Source organism: Alligator sinensis, unplaced genomic scaffold (genome assembly GCF_000455745.1).
Source record: "Alligator sinensis unplaced genomic scaffold, ASM45574v1 scaffold131_1, whole genome shotgun sequence".
Classification (NCBI taxonomy): domain Eukaryota; kingdom Metazoa; phylum Chordata; order Crocodylia; family Alligatoridae; genus Alligator; species Alligator sinensis.
The window spans coordinates 4,841,086-4,851,263 of NW_005841830.1; the positions used below are offsets into that span (position 1 = coordinate 4,841,086).

At 40.6% G+C, this 10,178-nt stretch overlaps 1 protein-coding gene across 8 annotated transcripts; it reads left to right on the forward strand.

Annotated features, from left to right (window-relative positions):
- The first annotated feature begins 140 nt into the window (after positions 1-140).
- MCFD2 (multiple coagulation factor deficiency 2) lies at positions 141-8,833 on the forward strand. Of its 8 annotated transcripts, XM_025203848.1 has the most exons (6): positions 150-377; positions 668-769; positions 1,454-1,538; positions 3,825-3,976; positions 5,117-5,276; positions 7,085-8,833. In XM_025203848.1, exons 4-6 carry the CDS (start codon positions 3,834-3,836, stop codon positions 7,214-7,216), a joined length of 435 nt encoding a protein of 144 aa, XP_025059633.1. In that variant the 5' UTR covers positions 150-377; positions 668-769; positions 1,454-1,538; positions 3,825-3,833; the 3' UTR covers positions 7,217-8,833. The 8 variants fall into 8 exon arrangements, with proteins under 8 accessions (XP_006014792.2, XP_025059633.1, XP_025059790.1 ...); XM_025204005.1 differs by lacking the exon at positions 1,454-1,538; XM_006014729.3 differs by lacking the exon at positions 668-769.
- The last annotated feature ends 1,345 nt before the right edge of the window (positions 8,834-10,178 follow it).

Here is a 10,178-nt window from a genome sequence, read left to right on the forward strand (position 1 = left end):
CACCCAGGACCAGAGCCTCTTGGGCACAACCTCACGCCCAAGCCCCGCCCCGCCCCACCCCCTGGTTCCGCAAGGGGCGCGGCTAACGGCGCCGGGCGCTTGCCACTGCCGAACCTTCAGGGGAGGGGAGGGGAGGGGCCGCGGGCCGGGGCGATGTGTCCATTCAGGTGCGGTTCCACGTGGAGGTCTAAGTTACTGTGACGTGGCCCGGCCTGGGCTAGGAAAAGCCAATAGGCAGGATGGGGGCTGGCAGCGCGACACGCGCATGCGTCGGGTCAGAGGTGGGGCTGGAGATGGTGGCCGAGCCAGGCCAGATCCGCCCACGCCTGCTCGGTGCCCGGAGTCCGCGGCAGGGGCAGTGCAGCGGCTGTGCAGCGGTGAGAGCGGTTGGGGGAGGGGGGTTCTACGTCACTGTCCCTCGGCCCCAGCAGTGTCGGTTGGCGGAGCACGTGGGAGGCGGTGGCTCGGCGCGGGGGCAGGTAGGGATCTGTCTGTCTGGCCGCCTGTGTCTGCGTCTCCGTAGGTACTGCGGTGTCGGTCTAGCGGTAGCCACGGATCTGTAGGGACAGGTGGGTACTGTATGTCTGCCTGCCTGTACCTGGTGTGTAAGAGTCCGTCCATCAAGATCCACGCATCCATAGGACTAGGTGGGTCTGTCTATCCGTAGGTCTAGGTACATCTGTCCGTCCATCTGCTTCTCAAGCTCCATGGATCCGTAGGGATAAGTGCATCTGTCTGTGTATCGAGATCCACATATCCTTAGGTATAGGTACGTCTGTCTGTCCATCTGTTTGTCTATCGAGATCTGTCTGTCCACATGTATGTTGTTCCAGGATCTGTGTAGCTGTAGATATAGGTGCATCTGTCCATCTGTCTGTCGAGATCTGTGTATCCACAGGTATATATATGTCTATGGTTGTCTTTCTGTCTATCAAGATCCACATATCTGTAGGTATAGGTATATCTATCTGTTTGTCTATCAAGATCAATATATCTGTAGGTATGGATATCTGTGTCTGTCCACCTGTCTGTTTTTCCAAGATCTACGTAGCTGTAGATATAGGTGCATCTGTCTGTCAAGACCTACATATCTGTAGGTATAGGTACGCCTGTCTGTCTATTGAGATCTGTGTATCCATAGGCATAGGTACATCTGTCTGTCCGTCCATCTGTTTTTCAAGATCTGCGTATCTATAGGTATAGATATGACTGTCTTTCTGTCTGTCAAGATCCACGTATCTGTAGGTATAGGTACATCTGTCCATTTGTCTATCAAGATCCACATATCCATAGGTATAGATATGTCTACATGTCCGTAGGTATAGATATGTCCATCTGTCCGTCTGTTTTTCAAGACCTACAGATCCATATGTATAGGTACATCTGTCTGTTTGGCAAGATCTGCGTATCTGTAGGTATAGCTATGTCTGCCTGTCTGTGTCTGTCAATATAGGTACTGATGGATAAATATTTGCATCGCAAGCTTGTGAGCTAGAGCTGACTTCAGCTGCTGTGAAAGGAGGTACAGGGAGCAGCAGGTAAGGGCAGAAAGAGACTATATGAATACAAAGGCAGAAGGGAAAGGGGGAGAGAGACGGGAGTGGGGCAGTCATAGGGAAGCTATACTGGTCGTAATCGGTATAAAGTTCATGCAACTTTGACACATAGATAAGCCCTAGGTCATCTGTTCAGTCTCGGATCGAAATGTGCCATGCAGAAGTTCCCATCAAAGCCTCGAAATGTCCTGCCTCTCTAATACACAACTTGCTTAGTCTAAATGCACCTTGCTAGTGGATCTACTACCGTACACAGTATACTGAGCACTATGAGAGTGGCATCATTTCTTACTTACCCAGAGAAGCTGTCCTAAGGAATGTTGTTTTTTTGTTGGGGGGGGTTGGTTTTTTTTAACTTTTCAGTGAACAAGCGTAGTGTTTAAAGTTTCCTAATGAGATTTTTTTCTTGAAACACTTGCCTTATGCAAGTGTTTTTCTTGAAACACTTGCATAACCTGTGAATATTTTCACAGGTTATGCAAACTCTATGTACTGCCTTGGCAGCGGCCCACAGGTTTATCAAGGCTACTGGTGGTTCCTTTTCTAGAATATGCTACGTGACCTGCAGCCACAGCCAAAAGTAACATCAACCCTTTTGTCCAACAAATGCTAATGAGAAGCAGGGGACTGTTTAATTTTGGGGGGAGGAGAGTAGGGAAGGAAGAGTGTGTATTACTTTGTACGGGTTTAGGTTGTAGCCGTGTTGGTCTAAGGACTTTTCATTCCATCCAGGAAGAGCACACGCCAACTGCTGAAACTTCCTTAGCCTGACGAAGGGTTTTTGAACCCGAAAGCTTGGTTAATAATTGCTCTCCAACTATTTGGGTTGGTCTAATAAAAGATATCAAATTCACCCAAGGAACCTTGTCTGCCTATTACTTTGTACTGCTGTTCTAGGCTTACCTGCTTTGGTAGGTTGTTCCATGCTGCTGTTCACTCTTGTAGCTTTTTCGTAATTTGTGTTAATGCTGACTAGCACTTGCTTTGCTCTTGGCTATATTACATTCCATGATTGTTATTATCTCTATTACAATATTTATCACAGGGGTGATAAACCTACCTTGTGCCTGGGCCTGAATCCTGCCTATGGGTTTCCTTGTGAGCTGGATCTGGACCAGAGTGGTAGAAGTGGGACAAGTGGCCATGGGCCAGGGTGTGGTGGTGGTGCACAAGTGGCTGCAGGCCAGGTGGCTTCAGGGCTACGGAGGGCTGTTGCACAGCCCTGTCTCACCGGTGCCACCAATGGTCATGTCCCCTCCTGGCCCTAGGGCCCCAGATTCTGCAGTGGGATGTTAACACTACTTGTCTTGCATTCAAATTCCTTGGCTACCAGTAATTCGGTGGGGTAGGCAGAGCTGCTCTTCAAACTCGCTTTCATGCCCATGAAAGTAACTACAATAAAAGTGCATTGAGTGATGAGTTTTTAGTCTCTTGCATATTAGTAGGTGAACTTATTGTTTGGGGTACTTTAATTAATGCCATTTTCATGTTATATGACTGAATAATGCAATTTACAGGAATTATCAACTTACAATTCTTGTAATTTGGATAATCAATCAAATAACTATTTCGTTCTTGAAATAATAGGCTCTTATTGTGACTATCTTTACAGAGATCCACAGGAGAGTTGACATGTTTAGATTACATCTGTGCATGGACTCTAAACAATGCTATAGTGACGTACTCATTAATAGGATTCTTTAAAGCAGTTAAACAGAATTTGAACAGTCATCTCAGCTTTATCTTTAGTTTCAAGAATCTGACTTCTGTCAATGTCCATCTTAAATTGAGCATTTCTGCTGTTTTGTTTTTAGAACTTTTAGTACCTGCAGTGTACTTACAGTAAGTGATCTCCCCATTCAGCCTTGAGGAAGGAGGTCTAGTTTGGACTAAGAACCACAGATTAAGGTTAAAGAAATAAAGCTTCTTTACCTATAGAATTTTGGGTGACGATACAGTGGCCATTTGATTAGAAAACATTTGTTAATTTGCAAGTCGTTCTAAGTTTGGACTTCGGAGGGCGTAGTGGCTACGTATTCTTATTTGGAATAAGATACGACTTGAAAAAAATTCTTGATAGTTGCATTCGTGTTTTCAGCTGGAGAAAATATATAAATAGATGTTATCATAGAAGGTGGTTATTCGTGTGTGTGTGTGTGTAAAGGGTATGCTGTTCTGTTAACAAGCATCTTTAAACACACTTTATATGCAATTTATTGAAAATGTATTCCATGTTACTGAGATTGTCTTTTTTTCTCTTTTTGCTAGGCAATCACGATGGCCTCAAGAATTTTTAGAACATATTTACTGTACTGCCTAGTGTCTGTATTCCTCTTTATCTCTGCCTTAGCTGACAATCATGTAGAAGACCATCATCAAGGAAATATTCGCCTTGATAAGAACCTAGTACAAGACAAAGAGTATGTATTCTGCAAATGTAAACTTGTATCACATAATGACTGAGAAATCTCAAGTTAAAATGTGTACAGGTAGACTCAAGAGGCCATTTGCAAAAGACCGCCTGCTAACAGGGCTCGCCTTGCAGGTGACAGCTCTGGTGGGATCAAAGATAGGACTTCAAGACACATTTCCTGCAAAACTTTAGTATGGGTCCATTTCTGGAGGCACTTAGCTGGAACACATTTTTAACCTCCATCGTCCCCCAAAATGATTTTGCTGTCAGACACAATTATATTCTGAACACTTATAAAAGAAGACTCCTCCCCTCTCTTTCTTCCTCCCCTCTTTATGCAAGATAAAAGGGCTGGAGTAGTATAAAGGGGCCCCATACACCATGTCCACACAAGTATGGACGTTTGGGTCCCTGGAAACAACTAGCAGTGGGACACCTCATGCTGCCACTAGTTGTCCCCAGGGGATGCCTGTGCCAAGTGCCCTCTGGCATGTAGCAAGTTACCCTGGGTGAGATAGGGGTATCTGGGGCCAGCACTGGGCTGCAGCAGCGGTAATCCTGCTGCTCAAAGTCTGGCCAGCAGCTGGAGCATGACTGGCTGGCCAAGCTCTGGTTTTGAGTGGTGCGGACTGCCCCTGTGTATGCTGCTCTGTTTGTTTTTGCACAGTTTTCTTTGACCCCTGGATATCCAGGGGCAACCCTCCCCCCGCCCCTCCCACAGCATGGAGAACTGGTGAATATTCGGTATGTAGCGATGCAGACATGTCTGCAGCATCACATACCACATGGCCATGCTTGTCTGGATATGGTTATAATGTCTATATTCAGCTAAGGGGTGATTCCCTCAGCACATGCGCTGTAAAAACAGCTGAAAGGAGATTCTGGGCAGTAGTTTGGTTGCTTATGAAGAGGCTGAATTGGAAACTTGCCTTTGTTATAATAGGGGCCCTGGAATGTACAGGACTGGGAGGATCCAAGGATGACTTAAAGCTATCATAGACCCTTCCACTGGATTAAAATTTTGTATCAGACCTCCAAAAGACACAGCATGGAATCTCACCCTGTGTTTGACTTGCTCCCTGATCAAATAACATAGTGAATATAAACAGGCCATTAAATATTAACTGCTTAACTTATTTCTTTTCAGTCATATTATGGAACACTTAGAAGGTGTAATTGACAAACCAGAGTCCGAGATGTCCCCACAAGAGCTACAGCTCCATTACTTCAAAATGCATGATTACGATGGCAATAATTTGCTTGATGGATTAGAACTTGCTACTGCTATATCTCATGTACATAAACAGGTGAGCAGTATTTACAGTAGCACGTTGTTTGGAAACATTGACTTCCCCAAAGTAGCATCAGACAGAATGTGCATCTAGCATGTACTCAGATGAATCAGTTTTTGTTTTGATTTATAGAAATACTAATTCAGTCAAACTATATCCATTGCTTTGCAAGCAGGGCCCCAGAAATGCCCTATCCTTGTTTCAGGGGTGTAGGTTGTAGCTGTGTTGGTCTAAGGACATAGGCAGACAAGGTTCCTTGGGCAAATTTGATATCTTTTATTAGACCAACCCAAATAGTTGGAGAATAGTTGCTTAATAACTGTTAAGTTAAGCCCAAGGAACCTTGTCTGCCTATCCTTGTTTAAACTTCTGTATGGCTTGCTAGGCTATATGTGACCTTGGAGGCTATGTATGATGGCTCTGCAGAAAAGAAGAGCATTGTGTGTAGGCGTGGAAAGGAGAACTACTGGTTCTGTGGCTGGAATGTTGCGGTGCTGCTGTGGAAAAGGAAACTTAATAAATAGCTCCTGATTCAATACTGCTCCAAATTCAATCACTACTTCTTTCAACTTCAGACTGCCATTGCTATGGCCATGCAAGCTGGAAGAAAATTGCAGGTATAAGGGCTTTAATCTCAGCACTTCTAGTGCTGAGTTTTAAAGGGACAGGTGTAGGGCTGTCTTATTTATAATTTTACCCTGGGTTGGAGAGGAAGTTGTATTCTCTCTTTTTTTTTTAACCCAGAATTGGAAGTGAGAAACCTCAGGAAGACAATATTAAGGTGTTTAATTTGAGAAGGATTATTAAATGTAATTCAGAGTAACAAAGACTTCTTGTGTTCAGCTATAGCAAAAGCTCCTCTGAAAGCAGGAAACAATATCCTGTTCTTTGTAAATAAGCTGCTTTGTTTTGTTTCTCTAAGTGTTATGTTAAGCATATTATTGTGACTATAAACAGTAATAACATACTGTAGTGTAATCAGCCTATAACTAGTTTGGAACTGTTTCTCACTCTTGGAAATATACTTCATACAGTACATAGATAAAGTTCCAGCTTAACTGTGTGTCACCTTGACTAGCTCCTCTTTCTGTACTATGTGCTGATTTAATTTGTTTGTCCTTTAACCAAGAATATAAACTATACCTCAGGGGATTGGACTTTTTTGAGGGGGGAGAAGGGATACAGAAGTCAGGTATCTGGGCTCTGATCCTTTAGCTTTGCCTCCTGTATAAGTGACTACTTAAATGTAGGACAATGAATAATCAGGTAAGGACTCAAATGCCTTTAATAAATCTCAGGCCCTTGAGTAAAACCCTTCTTCCTAAGTTAAATAGGACTCATTTTGGAGAATGGTAGAAGTATTAGTATGTGCTTTGTTAAAGCACCTCAGCCAGGTGCAAGGCTCCTTAGATGTAGTTAGGGAACAGAATTAGTCCCTACACTATTAGACTTGACATTTTGTGTTTTTCCTATCTCCACTTCTTATTTCTGTTCAGATTGTGTGATTAAAAGCGTGGATTTTTCCATATAGCTATCAACATCTCCTTTGCCTAGTAACATTGAACATTTTCATGTTGACAATTCCTTTATCTCAAGTAAAATGTTTTTATAGCCCTTTTTTTAGTAAGTATAAACATGTCAGTGATGAGCTTTCCTTATTGGTATGGTTGTCTGTGGGGAAAGGAGAAGAAAAAGATAAAGGTGTTCAGGGAATTGAAGGAACAAGGACTTTGTTTTGCTTTGGCTTAGATTGTAGCATGTTTTTTTCCAATGTCCTATCAAATTGAGAAACACTATTTTAATTCTTTCTTTTTTCCTTCTAGGAAAATGGTGAACATACTCAAGCAATGAAAGAAGAGGAGCTAATTAGTCTAATAGATGATGTCTTAAGAGATGATGATAAAAATAATGATGGATATATTGATTATGCTGAGTTCGCAAAATCACTGGAATAAGTGTTTTGAATTTCTTCTAAATGTGACCCAGTATAATGTGATTCATTACCATCTCTGATGAAATACTGACTGTACAAACCACCCTCCATGCTGCAGTGTTGTGGTAGGAAGATGTATATCTGTTCCATCTTAGTTCATTTGTTTGTTCATTTTGTTTGTTTGTTAAGAAGACTGCATAACTCAGAGTACCACACTTGCCTAGAAGTAGACACTTAATTCTTGAAGCATAAAATGTTAAAAATGATTGTGTGTACTTTAGTTTCAGTTGACAAACTTTTACATACTAAGCAGTTTAAGGCTATTGAGAGATTAGACTATTTTTCTCTAGCATTTAAGAGTTCTGTTTTCATTTATAGAATTCCTAGAAAGCAGGAAAATGTGACCATAAGAGTACAGTGGTGCATCTGAAGAAAAATCCTTCCTAACCACATTAAGATGATAGAACTTTCAAAAGAGAACTTGCATAGCAGTACAGACGTTTGAAACATAGCAGGTGTCACACAAAACCAAATTGTTCAGTTCAGTTTAGGCTTGAGCTTTACATGATACCCTATGGACTTCAATACTATCTTTGCAGAAATAAAATATTTTTAAATGTATGTATTTTCTGGCTTACCCATATGTTTACATACATCTTTTTTCAATTTCTTCCCATGTCGTAGATCTAGGGTATAGCTACCTGAACAAGTGACTGTGAGCTAAGTTAGGATGTGAACTTGCAGCACTTCATGCTGACAGTATCTGTGTATATGCATGTTTACCCAACTTGCATCAAGGGGAAAGCTATCTTTTATTTACCATGAAGTGGCAAAGGTCTGTAAGTTCACAACTCAGTTTGCCACGTACTAACATGTTCCTGTAGCTGCACTCTTCCTTTTTTTATAATGTAGTACTTTACTGGGTTTTTTCTGTATGACAACCGGTCTTTTTAAGAAAAAGGAAGTATTTTTATTACGTTTATATGTTTTATTAATGCTGCATAGCATTTACTATAGTAGTTTCTGAAATCTCATTTTGAAGTTCACAGTATCAGAGAACTGTAGCATATGATGGCTCTATTCAATTGGGTTCCTACAGTATTACCCAGCATAATAGTATAATAGAAATAAAACAAAAAACGCTGCCTTGTTAAGGTTTTTATTGCTATACCTTAACACTCAAACTTAGAGTATTATTTTTTTAGAAGAATACCAAGTATTTCAGTGCTAACACTTTGAAGAGTTTTACGATACTTGAAATGTCTGCCAACTAAAATAGTCTTAAGGATATTTTCTATGTTTTGGCTCAATACTTTAACTTGGGCAGATTTAAATACGAGAGAGAAGCGATGAGTTGCTGCTTTGACATACCGTTAAGTATAGTTTAAAACCTAAATTGCATCAGACCATCAAGTTTGTGAGTAAAAAAATGTAAATGCTAGCACATTTCTGTAAAGTGTACAAAAATCTATTTTCTGTATAAAAATATTCTTATAAGCAAAAAATTCATTTGTAAAAAAATGTTTCCTGTGTTTAAATGTTTGTGCAAAGAAAGCTGTGTCGAATCTTCTTGTAATAGCTACTTATTTTGACAAATTTGTATAATGGGTTATGCAAGCAATAAAAAAACAAACAAAAACCAAAAAACTGAAGCAGTTGCCACTTGAAGCATGATGCAGTCACTGTAGAAAGTAACATTATATTCTATCCTGAACACATCAAAGCATGGCTGTTTTGCAATAATTTAACAGCATAAACCATAAAACAAAGTAACAGTTTAAAGAAAATTATTTACATTTAAACTTCAAGTAAACATTTAAGTAGTTCTACAAATACTACTTAGTAGTCACAACTCATCAGTAATAAGTCAGATGAAAGCTATGGCTATGTATAGATAAAGCAACTAATAGTACTTATTGGGTTCTTGTAGAGCTTTGAGCAGTTTTCTCAGAAAGAGACAACAGGCCGAAAAACTGGTTTTATATGCTAGTCTGTTAATTCATGGGATTTGTGACAACAGAAATGACCAGAGCCAGGTCCTGAGTTTCAAGATGAGTTGTATGTCTAAAACTAGGCCCAACAACTGTGCCAAGTATCAACTGCAACATTTAAAACTTAGCACATACCACAATGTCCTTATTAGCTGTGAAACTAGAAAAATTACATGAATGAAAACAACATGGGCAATGACTTAATGTTTGGTTTGTTTACTTTGTCTTTCTAGAACTTATAAAAATAACTTTTACATTGTCCATTTGAGTTCAGTTTGGATTTATGGCTTTTATTGCCTGAAGTTGTCCAGAGGTGAAAGAACTTTGTCTTCCTGCTTGTTTCTTACATTCATGTCTATTCTGCCCTATTTATCCTGGAAGAGGAGTAGGATGACATCAGAAATTCCATGCACGCAAAACTAGTTGACTGAAGTAATAGCGAGTTTGTTTTTCCAGCTTCTAAAGCCTTTTTAATATTTCTTTTTGAGTAATTGGATAAATACAACTCTAGACAGTCTTCAGTTAATAGTTATGAAACTCAAAAATATGACCTGTAGACAACAGACTTCCAGTTGCAATATTTCTTAAGTAAAAACTTTTTTTTTTTTTAAATACCCAGATGCTCACTGTACCTTTTTGGGCATCATGATCAATCTATTTTTTCTTGCCTTGCAAGCTACGTAAACACATTGTTCTGATTTCTGTGGGCCCAGTTATACATGATGGTACTCCCAATGGAGAATTGCAAATTGCTTTATGAACAATTTTAGCTTCCTAGCACTCCCAGGAAGGAGGTCTTGTGTCCCTATTTTGCTGAAGAGGAAAATGAAGCAAGAGTGTACGTGGCAAAGTCTCTGGCATAGACAGGAATGGAAGTAGCCAGGATCGTTCCTATGTGTTGGCCATAACACAGCCTCTTCTCTCTGTTTCATGACTCAGCACTGATGGACTAAGTCAAACAGACAGATCAGTTTTTCCTACTTGTGGGCCAGC